The 21,731-nt window shown below is 41.0% G+C and overlaps 1 protein-coding gene across 2 annotated transcripts; it reads left to right on the forward strand.

The window, feature by feature from the left end:
- Positions 1–1,726: 1,726 nt before the first annotated feature.
- On the forward strand, positions 1,727–21,399 carry LOC108154098 (solute carrier family 22 member 3). 2 transcript variants are annotated; one of them, XM_017284219.2, is made up of 4 exons: positions 1,727–2,183; positions 17,846–18,792; positions 18,853–19,176; positions 19,239–21,399. In XM_017284219.2, exons 1-4 carry the CDS (start codon positions 2,037–2,039, stop codon positions 20,227–20,229), a joined length of 2,409 nt encoding a protein of 802 aa, XP_017139708.1. In that variant the 5' UTR covers positions 1,727–2,036; the 3' UTR covers positions 20,230–21,399. The 2 variants fall into 2 exon arrangements, with proteins under 2 accessions (XP_017139708.1, XP_033244623.1); XM_033388732.1 differs by lacking the exon at positions 1,727–2,183 and adding an exon at positions 4,882–5,330.
- Positions 21,400–21,731: the final 332 nt, after the last annotated feature.

Here is a 21,731-nt window from a genome sequence, read left to right on the forward strand (position 1 = left end):
TTGAGAACGGCCGGACAAAACGTGTTTGAATTCATTATGGGGTCAGTGGACTATCAGTTATGGGGGAAGTCCGCATGCTGCATTGCGTTAGTTGGGTTAGTCGATTCGATTTGTGGCTGCCTTTTACCAGGAAATTTGCCCAATCATTGGAAAATACATATTGATGTTTATAAAGGAATTATACGAGTGACTGAATTTTAAGTACTAGCAAAAAAAACGTGGGTACAGTGTGTTTCGAAAATATAAGACCAGGGTTTTTACTGTGTAATTGGAATAAAATGATAAAGTAAGAGGAATCCCTAGAATATAGAGCAGTTCCCAGAATGGTTACAATTTTCCAATTAAATTTTATAAGAAAGAGAATCACATCCGATTTTTAACCGATCAAAAGGTAGAACACTCGAGTGGATTCTGGAAGAATATTAATACTGACCCATTCTTATAGCTGCGAAACGCGCTGTATGTACAGACGTCTGTGAACAGGTGTCAGGGGAACGCTTATAAGTGGCAATAACCCTCAACGTCACTAGAATTATGCTTTTTTCTTGGCACTGACTCAGCCAGCTACTGGATCCATTCCCTTGCTGATTTTTCAGTAGTCTCATAGACTCGGACTCACTCTGATTTATTCCCATTTGATTAATGGCAAATAGCCCCACTACAATGTATACTTAATTTGAGAGAGATTATGAGGTGCTAGCATGTGTTGGATGCAAATGAAGAACATTTGTAATCAATGCTGAATTCTATATTCTATGTAAATTGGCGAACGGCTAAGGAAATTTCAGTTGCAATCAGCTGTGGGAAGCTCATGTGGCAAAGAGCGTAAAAGATTCTTGGGGGAAATAACTAAACGAGCATGTATTTTATAATAATATTGTATACACGCAAGAGCAGGCAAGGTACTGCTCTAGCTTGCGGTTAATTATAAATAATTTCTTTAGTTTTCTTTATGCCTTGTTTACATTTATTCAGATGAAGCAATATTTTTACCTGATATATGTCTAAATATTAGGTTCAATTTTACAATAGATCCCGCTTTAGGCCACCTGAGGAGTCTGTTGAAACATACGAATAAACAAAATGAGGAACAGTCCGAAAGAAAACACAAATAAAGTGTCAAATAAATACAATTTTGGGTGAAATGAAATAAAAGCAGAATGGAGGAGGGAGCGTAGGAAATAAAATAATGAAACACTTAAGCAAACAGAGACAGAGAAAAGCGAAATGAATTGCGGGTACGACATGGCGTATGAGTGTTTTTTTTCTGTTTCTTTATTTCTTTTTGGCAAGAGTACATAGATTCTGTTGGCAGACCTGAGAGTGATACTAGTATATGGGATGCTAGATACTATATCGATGAGCACAGGGGAACTCTCGTTCGGTGGTGGTGTCTCTCAGTCTTGTTAAACTTGAACTTGACTTTTGGTGAGCGAATAAATCGGATGGGATGGGATGGGATGGGAAAGAGCCTGTGGACAAGTGCAATTGTCAGAGCATCTAATCGAATACTGATTTGGACACTACACTACACAACTACACTACGGCCTATTAATAGAAACCCTCGTAGTGCGCCAGTGCTACTGGCGGTGGCAGTGCTACTCTTTAGGCGTCAAGCGGAAATCGAGTCAACCCGCAAAAAGCCAAACGCCAAACGGCAAACGCCAAAAACCAAAACCAATGAAATTTCTTTTCCCCATTGCGATTTCTTTTGTAGTTCGAGAACGGCCCTTGCCTCCTACACACATACCACAGAACAGCGAGTGCTCTTACGGATAAATCAGTTTCGTTTCGTAGCGTAGATTTCCAAAGAAATCATAAATATTCAGCACTTGAGATATTCCCAATTAGCGATTGCTTTACCCCGCCAAAACGAGAATCGCGTATTCGGTTGATTTGACTTGATTTGTGGACTGGCGTTCGTGGGTGTCGTGATTATATAAATTGAAATTGCACAACTAACGCGGCGCAGCAGCGGCATTATGATTCCCTGAACCGAAAGGTTCCGCAATAATCAATCAAATAATTAACCAAAAATGAGTTTCATCCATCCCGATGATAGTTTAATGGGAGGTTCTAGAAATGTTCCCCAACCGATTAAGGAGTCCCCTGCGGAGGCGCCTCATCCTAAGAGTGCGCCCAACGATCGTGTGGAGATCAAGATTGTGATGCTGAAAGTTCAGGTGATTTATGAAGACTATACTTCATTCTGTGCTCGTTTCATACTTCAAAACATCAACAAATGAGTTTCTGAATTGGCCTATCATAATATCACGCATACGCCATGTATGACAGGGACTAAAACCGAAACAACACGCAAGTTGCTAATTTTATTTAAACTTTTTGTCTGCTTCCAACTTCAAAACTCATTTTATTTTTTCATAAAATGTTTACATGGGTAAAAGCAAGAAAACTTTTCCTTTTGTTTCTCTTCGCCGTAACACGCGGCGTATGCGTAATCAACGTAACATCCACATTCAGAATAACAAGGCGGAAAGGCTGGACTTAAGCAACGAAGACTTACATACCCTTGTTCATACGGGTCCTTTTGTCCTTTTGAGAAGGATCTGTACACTGTTTCAGTCAGTTTTGTATCAAAACCTGGCCTCTCGTTAAGATGGAAACAGAGAGAAGGCTAGATGGATATTTCTATATCTTCTCAGATATTGATGGAAATATACTATAGAAACCATTGTACCCTCCTGTAAGGGTATCAGCCCTCAGCCAGAACTTTCCGTCTAATTTGTTCGTTGCGCGTGCCAATCGCGGGTCTCCGTTAAAATAAAGATACACGCGTAGCCCTGCCCTATCTCCGAGCTCTCCGAGCTATTGTTGATGTAAAATTTATTAGCACTCTCGTTCGAACAATGATTATATGACAGCTGGCGATGCAAGGCGGCCGGGGGTGCGGCTGTCGAATTAGATTTGTAAATAAAGCAACAATACGAAGGCACACAAGTGCATGACACTAGAGCTTACACCAGTCGATGCTAATTGGAACAATAGCAGAACAATAGCTATCTGGAGCAACTTCTGACAATAATTGTAAGGGAGGTGGCAACAAGTTTCGAGAGAAATTGGCTTGGGAACTTTGTTTTCGAGCCCTGCAATTGATTTACGGGTGTGACTTTCACTTCCAGTTTTGGAGGTGACAACATTGAACTTGTTTCCTTACATACCCTTATTATTGTTTTAAGGTTTTGACTAGTTAGAAACTGGCAAATCTGCTACTCAAAAAAGTCAATTAAAGAGTCAATTGGTTGAGATATGTGTCTATTCTAGTCAAATGCCTAAAATCATTCCGAGAAACTCGTATTGAAATCTGAAAAGATCAGTCAAATTCGAATGGCAGATGGGTGAGGGAAATCCTCAATGAATCTAGAAGTTATGGCAACTCTTGGATACAAATCTTTTCAACAATCATTTCATACATTTTGCCTAATCCCTGAAAAAGTTACTTCAAGGTTAAGGCACGTTATTAAGCACGTGTTTCACTACCTGTCCAGCAATCATCGTATGCCTCAATCCTAAGTGGTCTTTTAACTTTAACTTATACCCCATTTAGCCTTTTTTTAGACCTATCCTGCTCTTATTACCATTTTTATGAGCTAATGAGCGTTGGGAGCGTAGGGAGATGGCACAGAAACAGACACAGTACGAGGCACGCAATGGCACGTGCGTCATCAGTTTCGGTGTTTTATTCTTCCAATGACAGAACCACAAAATTAGCAATTAATTGAGTCAATTGGTTGAATATGTATATTTAATTTGTCAAACCATTGATATGCCCAAATAATTGCTGCTAAATGAAATAAGTGATGATAGAATAAGCGCATTAATAAAAGTCTAAGGGAAGGTCCTCAGCAGGATTAACCTACACACGAGGAATGGATGGGGGACCAGAACTGGGACTGCGACATCCAGAAACAAGTTGAGCAACAGCTGCTCGGCAAACCTCGGGCTGTAGTTTTAGCCCCGGATTAGGGAAGGAAACAGGATAGGTGCTCGGCTAAAGGTGCAGGAGTGGGGAGCTGCCGGGGAGTGAAAGTGAAATAGTTTCCAACACGTGACTGGCCCCATTGAAACATTGCTCGTGAATGAACTCTGGTCTGAAGTTTGCCGGAGCACCTACTGCTGGCCGAGCGCGGAAAAGCTTTCGCTTTCGTTTTCGCTTTCACTTCGGCGCGAAAAACTGCAAGGAAAAACGAAGTTCCGTGCCATTTAGGTTCAGCTGTGGGAGCTTTTCCCTGTGTTTCGGAAAATCAGTTGCGCGTTGGGCGAACGCCAGCACCAGACGAAAGATTTCACGGCGCGGACCTCGCAGCGTTTTCCGTAGTTAAACAGAGAATTAGTTCTCCAGTTTCTTTTGTTGGCCCAAAACGTGTTTCATTTAATTGTTGATTTTTTGTTTTAGAACTTTTTATGCATTTTTTGATGGTTGTTTTTTATCATGGAAACTCGACGAAAATGAATTAAAAACTACACGATTCAGTGGAAGATAATCGGCAAAAATCTCACAAATCTAATTGCTTAAAATGTTTAAAGTTAAATTAATATATTTTGAAATATTATTAAACCTAAAAATTGGTTAATGTTAAAACCTAATGGCTTAAAATTCGTCATTTTTAAATTTGTTGTATTGCTTAAACTATTTTTAAATATTTATTAAAAATATGAAAAATATTTTGTTAGTCCCTTTTAGTTTACTAATAATTTAAAGGCTTTTCCAAGAATACTTCTAAACATTTTAAAGATTTGTATTCAGTTATGTATGAGTTTGGCCGAACCACGCATCGTATGCGTGATATTTTCTTCATATCAAGTATACACAACGTTGTTTGTATGTGTTTGCAGCGTTTAAAAAGTTAAAAATGTTCCTCAAAATGAAATAAACTATTTGAAAAAAACTAAGACACTTATAGTCCCACAAAATTGTGAATTAATTAAACAATCAATCGATAAAATTGTGCAAAAGTGTGAAATTAAATGCCCTGACCATATTTCGAACCCTTGTCGAGCTGAACATTCTCTCGCACTAGAGTTCATATTTCGAACCGGCTTCAGAGCGCAGTATGCTCCCGGACATTGGCAACAGTAGCGGCGTTAACGGTAATGGTAGCCATCATATTGGCAATGGTCATGGCCTAGTCAGTGGCATCCACTCGAGCGACTCCTCCAGCGGCATCGCGAGCGGCAGTGCGAGCAGTGAAAAGTTGGCAGCGCGCACAGATGAGGCGAGCCTCGATAAGGGAAACGATGAAGGAGACGCCGATGAAGATGGAGATGATGACGATGATGATGATGAAGATGAGGATGAAGATGAAACTACGGTACATACTCGTACACACATATATGTTATGTTATATCTCTCTATATTCTGTCGTGGAAATTAGCTGTACTTAAGGGAATACGTAATTTTATGCCGAAAGATAATTAGAAAGTCTTAGCCCAAGAGCAAATGGTGTGTGTAAGGAAGATAAGCTCTAAAAAGGAGTCAAAGTACGGGATAAAAGTACTTCCGAATGAAAACGGAATATCCACCACTTTTAAATGCTTCTATGCATTCAGAAACACACTTTCCCACTGAAACATTTTCCAATTTGTATCCAAAAGTGGAGGAGGGAACGGTCGTCATCTCTCAAAGGAGTACTAGAATGTCAGATATGGTTATTGGAGTGTAAACTCTACTAATGTATCACTTCAAACCTATCCCAAATTTATCCCAAGGGATAAGCTTGCTCTCAACCCATTTGCTTGGCTAATTTTCCTGCCTTCGCTGACCAAATAATTCATCAAATCCATTCAATTATTCAGACAATCATTCACAGATGCGAGTGAGCACCCATTGGGGAGCATTTTCAGTAGGGTTTTGGTTAGAGGAACATTTCTGAGAGATTTCTTTGGGGTGTGAAATCAGAAATCCAGAAGGGCAGCCAGAAAAGAAGAAGAGCAATGAAAATGTGGCCAAAGGCAAAAGCTAAATGAGGCAAATGACCATTTAGGCCTGCCCTCGTCGTCCTCTGTGATGTATAAATTTCCCACAAGAGTTGTCTTGTTGTTTGCTTTGACTTCGGCACGTATATCTCCTCCCCGACATCTACAGATATTTCGCATTTATTTTGCACGTTTCTCCTACTGTTTTTTCCTTGCGGAATTTTTTAATTAAATTTAGTCATTGATGACGTCAGGCAGGCCCCAAGTGAAGTCTGTTTTGGGTGCTGGGTGGTGGAGCTGCCTAATTAAGTTCAAGTTTAAAACTAAACATGTTTTTGTGCTCCCTTCTGAGCAATTATATAAGGTGTCTGAGCTGTGGTTGCGATAACGCGGGGTTACGATGGGGTATACTTTGGGGAAGTAAACGTAAGCCCAGTCCCAGTCACCAGTCCCCAAAAACACGACTCATTAAGGTAGCCATAGGCCCGACACACGTGCATTTCAAGTCGTGCGTATTGACTTAAGAAACTGAAAAACGAGCCGAAACAGGTGACTGATAGAATTTGTTTAACATGCGAATGCGATAAACGTCAAAGTTGGAAGCATGTATGCCATACCATACACTCCCCAGATTATGCAAATTTTTGCCTCCTTTTTATTTTAATTTTCCCAGGGAGCCTTATGCAAATTAGTCAATACAGGACACGCGCCTCGGTCGTGTGAAAATAACCAGCAAAATATCTATATGTACATAAATATATGCAAAGTATATACATACCTATGTGAAAGAGATAACATTGATAAATTTGTTGAGCTTGAAGGGTATACATTTACAGATCGAAGTTCTTGATGGGATGGGATGGCTCTTGGCTTAAGGGAAGACAAATCTTAAAGAAAATGCAAACTATTTATATTTATTGAGGAAACTTAAACTTGACATTGGGGAAGATGTGGGAGCTGGGGACAGGAAATCCACTCAGATTTTTTATTGATTCTATTAGTTAACCAGATCCATCAGTGATAGGCGTCTCTTTGCCCTTATGATTCATAAGAACTTTTTGAGGATCTGAATCGTCTCTCTGATCCTTCTACTGCAAAAAAGATTTAAATCCCAAGTCAAGTTCAGTTCCAGTACCCCATTCTCTGATAGCTGAAAAAATTAAAACCCTCTACAACCTTTGAACCCAAGCCCGACTCCAATTTGTCACCAGGCAATTTCCTCCAGACAGGCACGCAAATAATTCCCTCTCCGAAAACAAGCAATCAACGAAAAATTTCCAATTCAATTTGTACGACTTCAGGGCCCGCAAAACAGTCGCGTGTCTCAATTGGCCACACTCGCCCCCTCCAGAGCACAAAATCATGTATTGATGTATACCCATGTCTGGCCGAAACTAGCCCTAATCGTCCAGTCAACTGAACAATCTCTCAAATATCTGACTCTCTGAATGTCTGACTGGAAAACAAAGCAATTTGCATGAGGCTGTACCCGAATGAATTTGCATTCGAGGGAAAGCCGTGGACCTGAATCACAGTTCCTGTGTGTTAACGAACTTTCCCCACATCAATTAGAAATATTTTTGGTCTGAAATATTGTCTGGGGGAGTATGGGTATAGGCGGGAGTTCTCCCTTCATTTATTATACCATTTTGGTTCTGGGCCGGAAAAAAATGATAAAGTTTATTCGGTTTGGCGGGATGCGATGCGATGGGATGCCGGCCAAATGCTACCCAAATAAACGTAAAGCAAAGTATGTTATAAAAGACAAGTCGTAAACATACGGGCCACAAATCTCAGCTAACAAGGCACAGTGGACGTGGACAAGGGGAAATGGTGGCATAAATTGTCAGGAAATTGTGGTATTTTCTAATGTGAAGTGGATAGTCTGGAAACCGCTTAAGATGAAGCTCTGTGAATGCTTTAAGATTGTAAACATATCTTAAAAACTTTCTATGATTTCGAGAGGTCACTTTTCCACTCCTCGTCTTTGAAGTTTATTTTTGAGACAATAAATTCAATATTCTTGATTCAATTTCCGCTTTAAAATGTTTTCTCATTTTTCCATTCCACTGTATTCCTGTGTTTCCGCTGGTCACTTTTTTCACAGCTCACAAAATGAAGCTTTTATTGGGCAACGAAACCCTTCAAAGGGTTCGGTTCGGTTCGTTCTCTTCCTGTTTCTTCTTCAGGTCCGCATCACAGGCTCTGATTCCAGTTAGGGATTGACCACTTTAAGTCCTAAGCTGACCAAAAATGAACAGAAAAAGTTACTCGGGCTTGACCAAGGTCAAAGGACAGCCCAGTAAAAGTTCGGGCGGGTTTTAATTCGACAAAATCGTTAATTATTTATTAAAATTGATAAGCAGACAGAGGGAAGGAAGAGATGGGGTTGTAGAAGGCTCCTCTTTCAGCGGATTTTAATTGGTTTTCTGGCTCGAGACGGGGACCTCTCGAATCTGCCTCATTTGCATTTGTAAAGTGCCTCGAAGAGCGTGGCGTGGCCTAAGTACAGCGAACTTGAGGCAGGAGTGGAATGGCTAGACTCGAGTAGAAGTTAAGGAAGGTAAGTGCTTGGGTCAAGGACTTTACGGGGTTCGATGTGGACTGAAAAGTGTCATAAAAACTGCTCATAAAGTTTCCAAGTGCCAGCGTAAGCGATAATCGCTTTTCAATTACGATTCAAGGCAGAAGTTTCTCCCTTTGATTTGAGAAAGTTTAGTAGCCATGGATTTCTATAAGATTTATGTCAATGTTTTTCAGCTTTCACTCTCACTCTCACTTTCTCTTCCCGCTTTCTTTCTTTGTTTGCTCGGAAAATTTCTCATTAATCAGCAACAATTTTCGTCAACTTTAATCAGTGGCTCTGCGTGCCCTTGGGGCTGTTAAAAAGTCTGAAAGAGAAAACAATTTTCAAACTATTTGAAGGAGTAAACGGAAATTTGATGCCCCAGTTGTTAAATTAGTCAAGAAACGAAGAGAAAATTAGGGAAACTTTCCCCCGGAAAAGGCAATTCAAGACTAATTGCCCCTGACCTTTGCTCAAGTTCAGCCACAGTGCAAAGACCTCTTTAAGGTTCAAACCCTTTAGTTTTCTTATGTTACGGTCTTTTTGTGGTATTTTGGGAAGTAAACAAAATAACATAGAGCACGCCTCGCCTGCTTCTCAAGTACTCGTATTAAGTGCAGTCAGTACACAAAGTAATTACAGAAAAGAGGAGCAGAAAGAAAGGGAATGGAGGCGGAGCCGAAGCTTGGGATACCTTTTCGGAAGTGAGAGAGTTCAGGAAAGATAACCGAAGCCTTAGATACACTTTCGAAGGTGACAGATAGGTCATGGTATCGTCTGTTGCTTTCGATTAAAAATTCATATACATATGTACATGCTTTTTAGATAAAAAAGTACTTCCTTCTTTACGTTGCAATCATCTTGTGATAAATATTATCCCCTCTGCAAGTGTAGTCGTATACAAAAGCAGAAAACCAACGCAAACAAAAGACAATTGTGTAAATAAATGTGAGGAAATAAAAACAGAATGGAATAATGACAGAATGGGGAAAAATGGGGATTATTGGCGGGGCTGGTCTGGCTTTCGGGGTGGGGGAAAATACAGCAATTAAGCTTGTCAGCGTGTCCGCAACGGAAGTGCCTCCAACACCCATAAGGCAAATGCAATTGGGCGGAGCTCGGGTGTTAAAATATCATTAAAATTCAATTGGATGGGTGGCAGCAGCAGTCCTGGAGATGAGCTACTTCTGGGGCTGCTGTTGACAATAATGTTTTTTGTCTTCCATCTAATTGAAATTATGTCATAACAATTTTATGTAGCATACATTTCTGCTGCGATGAGCAATATTTCTATGGAGAGACCTAATAAATATAAACAAAAATTCCAAGAACACGGAAAACGTTAGGAGACAGATTCCCGGAATGTCCCCAATTGATTGATGGGAACAATTCCTGCATGAATGCTGTAATAATTTTGTGAAATTATCTATTTTTCTAACAAGATTTCGGAGTAGCGTCGGAACATGTGTTCCCAAAGAGGAGATTCCTAGAATTTACCCACATATATGTATGTCCAATTACTCCATTAAGCTGGCGAATATGTTAACTAAGGGATTCCTTAATTTTCAGTAAATTTCGATAAGGGTATCTCCAAGTCCCTCCTTTGTTGAGCTTCTGTGCTTTTTGTTGTTATTAATAATTCATGCCGAGCACTCAAGTGTGACACATTCTTTTTTCTGGGATCTTTAAGCGTTAAAATGAAAATTCAATTTAAATATTTTTCCGCCCTGCCAACAAAAAAACCACATTATTGGGGATAGGCACGCAGCACTTTCCATTTAATTTGGTTTTCATATTTTCCTTTGCCACCTACGTCCAGGACCCAGGAACCTTCTTTATCGGGGATAACAACAGTTATGAGGGGGAGGATATTTTCTGTGACAGATTCCGATTAAGGCGATTGACTGTGGGTGGAAAAGCCAAAGCCAAACCAAATTCGAAGGCTTTCCATGGCGAAGGCCAACTAAATTTTGTGCTCCAGGCCTATTTATGTTTTTGTCTTTCTGGCTGTCTCACATATTTGCCCTGTAATTCCCGTCGCTTTCGGCCAATATTCCTCACTCTTTTAGCCACTTTTTCTCGTTCTCGTTCCCTCTTACTCATACTCGTATGTGTATTTGTTTGTTTGATAAGCCGCTTAGTCGTAGTCCTGAAATGGAAACAGAACTTCCATTTATCTGCTTAGGAATTGAACGGGACGGTCGAAAGCGCCCAATTGTCGAGGGACAGCCACAGTGGTTGACAGCTGAGGAAAAGAAGGAGGAGAACCCTCTAGGATTAATAATGATTTCAAGTATAAAAACATATGCGTTCGGTCCCTTGAAGCAGGTCCACTTTTTACTGATTGGTTGTTCCGTCTTTCCCCTTTCAAATAAATGGAGTTCCACTGTTCCCGCTTGAGGGCAAAGGTCAGCCATCTGGCAGTTTATGAGCTATGACTGGACCAGAATATAATACAATTGCTAGCCATATGAGAGCCAAATTGCATATGGTATAGAGGTAATCAGAAAGCAATCAGGCGAATATCGTTTCAGAGGAAATACTAAACAAAAGAATATATATATTTGATATACATACATAGTTCCCGTTTTATCATTCTCTCCCAACCGGCCAACGAATACTGTACAGATATACCTCTATAAGATATAATAAAATTCTAATTGAAAAAGTCTTTCAATTTATACGGAAAATATTTCATTGTTCATTCATGTGTCAAAATCGGATTTTTCCTGTCAACGAATTCCCCAGCTTAAATCACAGAAAATCCCCACCAAAAAAAAAATAAACACCCACAGATAAAAGGAGATACAAAGAGGAAAAGCTTTTCCGCCAATTGAAATGTATTCGTTGAGATGGAGTAAAATTGCCAAAGGAACATTCGTACGAGTAAATGTAATGTATGCAGACGCGTATCCCTCATCTAAGAAGGAACAAAATGGTAACCATTCCGCGTCGACCAAAGGCAAAGTCCGTAATTTCAGGCATCTTATGTAGAGCCCCAGTCTCCAGGCATTGAAATGCCTTGGGAGACAACCCCAAACGGAACAACAACGACCTGCCCCAAATGGGCTTCCCGTGGGCGAGAGTTGTCGGATTCAATTGTTGGGGCACATAAATCAGAGACAAAACTGAAGAGGGAAGCAAGTCATAAATTGTGGCATGAATTTGCTGGGGATCACGACGTGGCAGGAGAAGGAGATTTCACTTACTCTCAAGTTAATTGCCGAAAAGAAAAGGGGAATATACCTTTCTCGAAGTGTTTTTGGAAATCGCTTCTGAGAATCGTTTTTCCCTTTCAAATTTAAGTCTGGAAATAGTCTCTTCTGCCCTTTTTCCATCCTGAGTGTGCTTTTCTCTCTTTTCTCCTCATTTATTTTTGGTCGCAGCTGGCAAATGAAATTTTTATAACATTGAGAAATGATTTTTTGTGTCATCGTCGGAGCAAACACAATTCACAATTCTTATTCAGCAACTTCCATTTGTCACCTTGAAGTTTTGCAAGTTTTATACATTTATTTAGAAGGTCTTCTGATGCTCTTTTTTTCCATTGATTCTCTTCTTTGGCCATGAATGAAGTTGGTAGAACACTTGGTTAAACAGAAGGCGAAAACAATATTAAAACACTTTATAGTCGAGACCATAAAAGAGGCAATTAAGGAGATAATTAAAGTGAGATATACCCAAGATATGGACGACTTTTATGGCGCTGATAAAAGTTGCTCGGCTTAACACTTTTTGGGGGTGAGCACACATATTAACTCCTGCGGCTTCTCACTTATAGGGACTCCCGCTCGAATCCTTCAATATGCCATAACCAAACACTTACCATTCGAAGCAGCATCAGCAGCAGCAGGAGCTGGAGCATCAGCAGGACCACTACACCCACGCATATAGGAAGACCCATTCCATATAAGGCCGCATAAAAACAATCTGCAATACATTACGCATACGCCATGCTGTGCCAAATGGTTTCGACAGTTCTGAGAGAATGTGTATCACTCTCCGCCATAGAAAGCATTTGCATACACGTGCAGATGAATACATACATATATGTATATATATCGAACCATCCATCAATACTGTATACTACATATGTGTATTACATACGTGTCAGACACTCAACTCCTTAATATTGAAGGGTATTCACACATTCTGTCCAGAGTCAGAGCCAGAGCCCACTCGAGGGGCAGTCGAACTAATCAAATATTTATGCTCGCTTTCGTCTGGGCCGAAGTCTAGTCACGATATGGTGACGACACTTACTCAAATAGCTCATATAGTCAGAAGTATCTTAGGCATACCATAGTCACAGTGTTAGCAACAAGTAATGGCAGTCTGGGCCTGCGGACTCCATTGCATGTCTCAAGCCTGAATATAATTGGATTTAGTGTTTGCCATAAAGTGGTATAATATTTTCCAGGACAGTTAATTAAAGAGAACCGAGCCTATATTTATCGAGAAACTTTCTTTTGTTTTTTTGTTTAATGTAGAAAAATAGGTATTTAACAATATGTAATAATCTTCAAATATGTCACGAATGTCCAGCTAAACAGCACCCAAATAATTTCTTAGTAAGGTCTTTTTTTCTACACTCCAATAAAACGTCCCAGCTCTAATGTCTCATCATATTACCCTTATTTTATGCTTACTTTCCTCGACCTATTCGGCTTCCCAATTATGAATTCTCATCATTATTTCTCAAAATGAACAGCACAACTGTACTCCGTTCCTATTAAGAGTATTAAGCAGGGTACACAACTGTACTTTATGGCATAATCCTAACCTTGGCCCAGCAGGAACTTCATTGATGCTTAAACAATATTCAGCAGACGGCTGTCAACAGCTTGGACATGGACTTGGATTTTTTCCAACGAATAATACATAATACCCCTTCCACTGGCACTCTCGAGCCACCTGCTATTCATTCACCTGTTAGCCAGGGGGCACAAGCAGCAATTTCTCTCTCTGGCTTTGCCCCAATTAACTTTGGCGTCTATTGTTGTCAACGCTTCATATTTGATGGGGGCCTTTCTGTCACTTTGCCTCAGCTAATCCTGCAACATCAGGCATCACACTCCTTTCTTTACCTTCCCTGAAACATCTGCTTCTGTTGCAAGTTTCCAAGTATAGGGGTCTACATATGTACATGTTGTTGAGCGAGGAAAAGTCTTGGAAAAGCCAAGCTGTTGTCATCGTTACCTGAATACTGTTGGACCAAAAACAATTAATAAATCATCAGGCAACGCTAATGGGTAAATGATACACTCACTCAACCATGAGGAAAATGTTCTTCTTTGGGGTTTCCTCTAACCAAATGTTATTGTTAAGGGTTGACTTTTGATGGATAGAACTGAGAAGAGAAGAGCTGAGAAAAAGTTTAGTTGACTCAATAAACAACAGTCAGCAATAAATCATTGAAATTTTTTTTGGAAGTAGAACATTTTATGTTTCCATTAGCTATTGAATATTTATTTATTGTCTGGAATACATATTCTAATTAGGAGAAACCACACTTGCGTCAGGGATTATTTGTACAAGGTGAACAAGATTTAATAAGCAAGCAAATTTCCCTCGGGAAATTAATTGATTGATAAATATGAATAGAAAAGTGTGTTAATTGTTAGAGAAAATGTTTGCAGCACGTGAAATTATAAAAATAAATTTTTAAATTAAATATTTAAGAGTTAAAGCACCTCTCAGCACCTCTGAAAACAAATTAAATATATAAAAAAAACCATCTTTAAATTTCCTTGAAGTTGTTTTGTATTTCTTACTTCCCTTTTAAGGACAAATTAATTTGCGTATCAAATAATGAACAATGTATAAACAACATTTCCTTTGAATAAGTCTTCTGTTATGAGTTTTTCCGCCATTACAACGCCCTCGAAGAAAACTCGTATTACCAGCCTTCAAGGCAACAGAGCTTTTCTCCTTCCTTTCGGTTTCAATTACAAATTTTCTTTTATGGCACACAATGGAACCCAGATGGAACATATGCCCCCAAATGAGAGGAGCCTGCTTCCTGATAAACAATCAATTTCCATGTCCTAACATTGTACATTGAATTATGAAGAGCAATAAATAAGTTAATGAAATATAAAGGGACGAGAGAACTCCCCCAGGATGTGGGGGTAGAAGGAAGAGCTTAAATAAAAACAATTTCCTGTTTGTCTCCTCAACTAAATGCTTCTCATCAGGGAGCTAATTGGAATAGGTTGTGGGCAACAAATTTTCCAACTGGACAGTTAATTAAAGTAGATAAAACAGAGCCTCAAACGGACTGAAAGAAATTGCTTTAATTATGGACTTGGCTTGGCTTTAAGGCCCTTCATCAGTCATCGACCCATGGGACAGCGAACCTCAACCTCAAGCTCGGTCTCATCTTTAGTATCAGTCTCAGAATCAGTCTCCTCCAACCAGTCATTCATGCGACAGGGACTTATGAATAATTTATAGCTGGATTTTCTGGGCTTTGTGCTTTATTAAAAAATTTGTTGTAACTGGTAGATGTTTGGGTAGATACCCTTGGGTGGGGCATAATCAATGGTTTAAAGATTGGTCAGTCATAGCAGGATTCATCATCATTGAATATTCTTTGGTTTGAAATTGTATACTCTATTTGAACGATTCTATTCCTTAAGTAATTCCCCAAATTCTTCATCCGCCTACTGTTGAAATATAGGGTACAGAGACTTCCTTATGCCATGTAAAGTTTCTACTCTGTTTCCTCTTTAAATAATTTTCTTTTACACAATCGCTTCATCATAAATTATTCTTTTCAAATTTTTAATTTAACAAAATTCAATTACAAGTTTTGATAAGCAAGTATAAAATCCTCAGCAAAGAAATTGATTAAAATATTTCAAGGTTATTTGAGAAGCTTATTTAACAGACTTTCAAGTCAAAACCCTATAAATAAAAAACTGCTGTTCTCATAGGGTTTATAGCCCCCTATCCTGCCCAAAACGAAATGAAATGACGTAGGAGAATGTTATACAATCTGCAAGCTGAACAAACGCCTATTACATAAGTGATTCACCTCTGCGGTTAGTGTATTGAACCATCCGTCACGTGACTATAAAATTGAATACGAGTATAGCCGTAAGCCTTTACCCATCACCGAAAAAAAAAAACAAAACCCGAACAAAAAGAAATGAATAACAGACGCAGGCAATCGGCATTAACCTTGGCCAAAAGTATTTGCACAACTGCTGACAGTCGGCAAAACAAAAACACAAGCCGAAATAAATAAAGAAAAAGAAACGAATTCATTTAATTGACGCATAAAACTAGACAAGAGACACGGCTCTGTTGTCTCTGTTGTCTCTGTTGATGTCAAGGAATATCATAGCCGACTCTGCTGACTAATAAAATTATTGCATATTTAGGGGCGTCTCCAAAGTTTATACCTCTCCGCTTGGAGATCCTTCAGCAGTTGCTGGTCCTGACAATAGAACGACCTTCAGGTTCAAAATCAAAGTTATTTCTGTTTTGCGAATTGTTTTTCCGTTGGAAAAATGTATGCAACGGCAACAATCGGAGAGCGCAAAATCGGATTAATGCATTATGCATAACACTTCAACCGCTACTACCATCGGGCCACAGCTTTGTGTGGATTTCTGTTGAGGCTACCATTCTTAATGGTGCCTTTGGGTGCTCTTAACGCTTTCAATATTTAATATTCCGTCAAAGGGCCTTCGCCTTACCAGTCTTCTGGCACGTTCATGCATGAACACGCTTGGCGACAGTGACACGCATATACGGTCACATTAAGTGACGACACAACACGAATGGCAATACTTTAAAGAGAACATTTGTTCCAGTCAAAATGGGGAGACGACAGCTGAAAACAACAGAAAAGAAGCGAAACACAATTGTGCGCAATTGTTGGTCATGAAATTCGGAGGAATGGTGTGTTGTGTAGGGTAGCAATGAGATATTTAAGTTGGGAAGGTCCTTCTGCTGCTGTTTTCCCCTGCTTCAGAGACATTTGTCAACCCAAAAATGCTAAAAACAGAAGTCGTAAATTGTTCGGAGGATTCTCATTTGGGGGTTTCCTTTTTATTAAGGGAAAGTACTGGTATATATTCTGGTCAAGATAAAAAAGATACAGCAGTGTTATTAATTAGAGATGGTAATTAGTCTGAATTATGATTTGTATTTTGTTAAAATATAATTTTACTTTTCCTTTAGAGGTCTACATAATTTGCTTTGCAAATTAAATACAAAGTTTGGTTGAATGAATTTCGCAGTAATTCGCAATGATATGCACATCTCTCACTTATGTAAACCAGAAAAAATTGTTTCGGTTTTGTGGTCAAAAACTCTGTGTGTGTTGTACAAATTTCGTGTAAAAAGGTAATTAATTTTTTTGTGGTCATTCTGTGGGGTGACATTTCAGGCCAGATGCATATAAGCAAGCAAATTAACATAAAACAAGCTGGTGATGGAAAATAAGTAGTCATATGCAAAGTCCCCCGTGTCGTATACGTAATGAGTGCAAAGGCAGATGCCAGATGCCAGAAATACTGTGTAGACGCTTCCATTTAAGCAACCCGATGAGCGGCAAAAGGCTGCAGGAGCTCAAGTTTAGCCATGAATCGGATAGATCCCTCTACACATAGATAGTTTGTTCAATTACCGCTGTGTCTGCTCTGACTTTGGGGGATTGAAATAAGTTGAATGGCAGGAAAAGAGGAATAGTTGGAAAAGGAATGGGAATGGGAAAGGGAAATCAAGCATCCAAACCACTTTGCAGTGCAATTTATGTTCATTATACAGCCAGCTGCATCCGGGGGATAGCCATGAATGGATAGCACTGGATTGGCATGTGTGCCATGTAAGTGGGCGACACATTGCGAGCTCCTGACACTGCAGGCTCCCAGCAATTGCTCCACTCGGGCTCGAGTGCCATCGCCTCAAGGCCACTCTGGGATAATCTGGGGAATGCCACTGAATTATTGCCTTTTGTCTGGGGTATTTATGGTCTCCAGTTCAAGCTGGGTCAGAGCCATTCCTTTCGAGTGGATATCGAGAGTGAAATGAGTCGGAATTGATTTCAAAGAAATTTTGTTTCGAAATTGAAGTGCTGGAAATCAAATGAAAAATGAATGATACACGGGTGCACAAAAACAACCTGAGCTAAACCAGGTTTGTTTGGATTTTCGTTTGTTAAATAAGTGGTAGACTAGAACCTAATTTTCGTTTAACATTTTTCCATTTAAGTGGTGCAGAGACTTTTAAAAAGCCTCGAACAAAAGCTTCTTGTTATTGATATTAATATTTCTTCAATTGTTGAAGTTAAATGCTGATCTAATCTTTATCAAATCCCTCTGTATTTTACAGGCAGAATCGCCCTTACTGCCCCTGAAGGAGAACGACGCGACACTTCCTAGAGTCCACAATTCCTCGCACATATCAGCCACTAGGTCACCGCACGAGTACTCCTCCTTAGCCAGAGATTCCGAGCCCGCCCTCACGCCCACATCCACGACTGCCACGCCCAGGTCGAATGAGTGCAGACGTCGTAGCTCATTGACCAACTGTCCAGCACCCCCACCCGCCTCCACCGAGGGAAGTTCACCGGGCGAAGCCAACAACAACACCAGCAGCAGCAACCACAACACCACGGAAGACTTTTACACGACTTTGGGAAGCAGCACGCCCAGCCACAAGCACGCCCACGAGCACGAGTACAAGCTCTACCCCAACGACACATTCGCCCAATTGGAGGGAAAAGCACCAAAGCCAAACACCAAAATGCAGACCAAAGTGGACGCAGTGGGTCGCATCACGGGCCAGTGGGGCAAGTGGCAGCTGCGAACAGTGCTGCTGATCTTCCTGTGCAAGATACCATCCTCGTGGTTCATGGCCTGCATCATCTTCACGGCTCCCGCACCCAGGCACGGGGAGTTCTTCTGCAAGCCCCCGAACACAGTCGGGGCCCAGAACCAGACGCAGTGGATTAAGGTTTCGCATCCGCAGAAGGAGGAGAGCGAGGATCAGGAGTTCAACATTGACTTCTGCAACGTCTACCAGGATGCGCAGGAGCATGCCCATCACTACTACAACTACGAGAATAGCGAGCAGGAGCCGCGCATCTGGGAGAAGCCCCTCAATCGCAACTCCAATGTCATACCCTGCACGGAGTTCCAGCACGAGTCCAGCTACCACTCGGTGGTCACTCAATACGATCTGGTCTGTTCCCGGGACATCCTCGTCTCTGTCACGCAGTTCTTCCATCTGTTTGGTGTTCTCACCGGCGGTATACTGGCGAATCAGCTGTTGAAATAGTAAGTTCTTCGAGAATATCTCTCTCTTTAGTAGCTCACTGTTATCTCTTTTCTTTCCAGCTTCAGTCCCCGGAATGTGATGCTCTTCGGCATGATCACCCAGATCTTCTGTGGCAATCTGACGGGTCATGTGGCTTCCTATGAGCTCCATGTGTTCTTCCGCTGCCTCTCCGCCGTCTGCTGTGCGCAGATGTACACCGCTGGAGGGATGATCATGGCCGATATAACGGGTGGCAAGTATCGCACTTGTGTCTCCACTCTCTTCGAGCAGTTCTGGTCCATTGGCGTGATGATGCTGCCGGGCGTGGCAAGCTTTTGGTCCAGCTGGTCGCATCTCTACATGGCCATATCCTGGCCAACAGTGATACTGATCTACCTGTGGCAGTGAGTACTACAAAGACTCCCCTGTGAGTGCTCTCATCTAACTCGTGTCCTTCTTCTTTCAGATGGATACCCGACTCCCCACGCTGGCTTATCGCCCGCGGTCGTGTGCAGGATGCCAAGAAGATCTTGCTGCAGTGCGCCGATATCAATGGCACTCGGTACAGTCTGCCCCATGACATTGATCAGCAGCTGGAGCTGCAGGCACAGACTGCCATGGATGCCCCACCGCCGAGTGGCTGGTGGTCGATGTGGAAAGGAGAGCGGGCCGTGCGTCACATGATCTGCGTCCATCTGGCCTGGTCCCTCTACATCGTGGTCTACTATGGGATGCTGCTGAACATCCGTTCCTTCAGTCGAGAGCATCTGTACATCAACACGTTCTTTGCAGGCTTGAGCGAGATGATCGGCACCTTTATCGGGCTCTTTCTGATTATGAAGACGACTAGGAAGTGGCTCTGGACGGGACTGTTCAACATGATTGCCGGATGCATTGCCTATTGTGGTTGGCTGGTGCCCAAGCCAGGCGTCATTCCATTCGATGCCAATGTGGCCCTGCTGATGTGCTCCGCTATGGTCTCCAAGATGGCTATATCCACCACTCTCTCCATACTGACGACCTGCACCGTGGAGCTGGTGTCCGATGACAAGAAGAAGATCACCTCGTTCTCGACCATCTGTTGGGCCCGCTTCTGGCTGCTGGGTGCACCCTTTATTGGATCGACTATCTTTTTGGGCCAGCTTGTGCCCCAGACGGCCTTCGCGTCCCTAGCCATTTGTGGTGGCATCTGCACCGCTCTGATCACCAGCCCGCGCACGCATCCCATCTCCCGGCCGACATCTTCGCCGACCGCCCAGGGTGCCCAGAACATGGCCTCTGCCTCCCAGTTCACCATCATCGACGGAATGGACAACAAAGGCTATACGCCAAGCTCGAAGCCCATTATCTCTAGTAATACTATTAGGAAACTGACCACACCACAATCGAATCTACCTCCACAACTAATGCCCGGGATTTGGACGACCAAGATACACGAGGATTGCCCACCAAAGTGATATTCCCGGACAGCTGTGCCGTAGAATGGTGTTAAATGAAGTGACGCGAGTGAAGGTTAAGGTTGGCTAGAATATTTGTTTTGTACACTTTGGTGGGGCTGTGACCTTGCAAACAACTACAGTCTACAAAATTTGATATACTATACTTATATAGCCTGTACAGTACTTTAAGGCCAAGGCCATCCCTTTTGTAATGCACATAGGGCAAAGTTTATTGAAAGTAAAGTGAAATATCCGCTCTTCTCGCACACATTCTATGTAGGAGCTCAACTTTACCCCAAGACCGCAAACTAAATGCTCAAAAAATGAGAAAAAAAATTACAAAACAAAACCGTGACAAATGCTACATTTTTAAGTAGGCAAACTTTAAAGCTTAGAGCTTAAGAGAATGATCCTTAAGCAGTTTCAACTAAAAGGAAAAGACGTTCGCAAAGGAAAATAATATTTTTAAATTAATCTAATTTTAGATCATAATTAAGTAGAGCCTTAGTTAACCCTCGGAAGGGCGCGCAGCCATACAGTAGTCTCGTAAGTAGGTCGAATGTGGAACACAAGCCCAGTATTACTCAGTTGTCGCTAATGATCCGAACCGAACCGAACCGAATAGGACCTCACATACCGCACTTGATTCCCTATGGATGTAGAACCAATAACATAAACTACACTTACTCGCATAAACACAAAACCAACTGATAATGATGATCCTTTTAAAGGCCTGTTTCGTAAGATCCCCCAAAAGCTGTTCCACATTTAAGTGATTGTGTTGTAAACACCTGGAGAGAATTACACGAAAAGACATATAAAATCTAGTTACACAATAATTATTGAAAATTTTAATTAATTATCTCTCGGTAAACAAAAACAATTAATTAATTATTTAAAGAAAAAGAAAACAATAATTTTAGTGTACGCATAAATTACTTTAATACCATTATGTATTATGTATTACCAAGCTAATTTAATATAAATCAATTATAAATTAGTAGTGTTTCAGGTCTTACCTACTTAATTATTGCATATGATACATATATTTTCAACAATTGAAATATTTATCTAGTGAATGCGCTTAGGAACTCGTTGAATGTTATATGATAATGGTTACTATATGAAAGGAAATGTTATGCATGGCAAAAAGAGCAATATTTTTCTAATAAAGCATCCCAAAAAACATTCAAGCTCTTTAATTTAAAATTATCCTTAAATACGTGTTTCTTGTTTCATTTCATTAGCTGGAAACAGGCTTTCCGGTCCCGCAAGATCTGGGTCACTCCCTGCTCGTTCTTGCTGAAAGCGTGCGCCAGCTCAACTTTTAACTCAGCTCCTCAGTTTTCTCGCGGCTGGGTATGCAAGTAGGAGAGTTGGCTAGACGTACACGGATCCCGATGCCTCTCGAGCTCTTGGACTGTTTGACCGGACTATACTACGCTAAAAACTTGACTGCCGTATCAACGGGATATTCAGATGCTAGCAACTTCGCCATAAGAGCAGGAGTTGCCTTAGGG

Source organism: Drosophila miranda, chromosome 2, assembly GCF_003369915.1.
Source record: "Drosophila miranda strain MSH22 chromosome 2, D.miranda_PacBio2.1, whole genome shotgun sequence".
Lineage (NCBI taxonomy): Eukaryota > Metazoa > Arthropoda > Insecta > Diptera > Drosophilidae > Drosophila > Drosophila miranda.

Coding starts and splice junctions, on each gene's coding strand:
- LOC108154098 (XM_033388732.1), top strand. CDS start 5,073: ATGCTCCCGGACATTGGCAACAGTAGCGGCGTTAACGGTAATGGTAGC. Junction 5,331..17,845: donor AGGATGAAGATGAAACTACG/GTACATACTCGT, acceptor TGTATTTTACAG/GCAGAATCGCCCTTACTGCC. Junction 18,793..18,852: donor GCGAATCAGCTGTTGAAATA/GTAAGTTCTTCG, acceptor TTTTCTTTCCAG/CTTCAGTCCCCGGAATGTGA.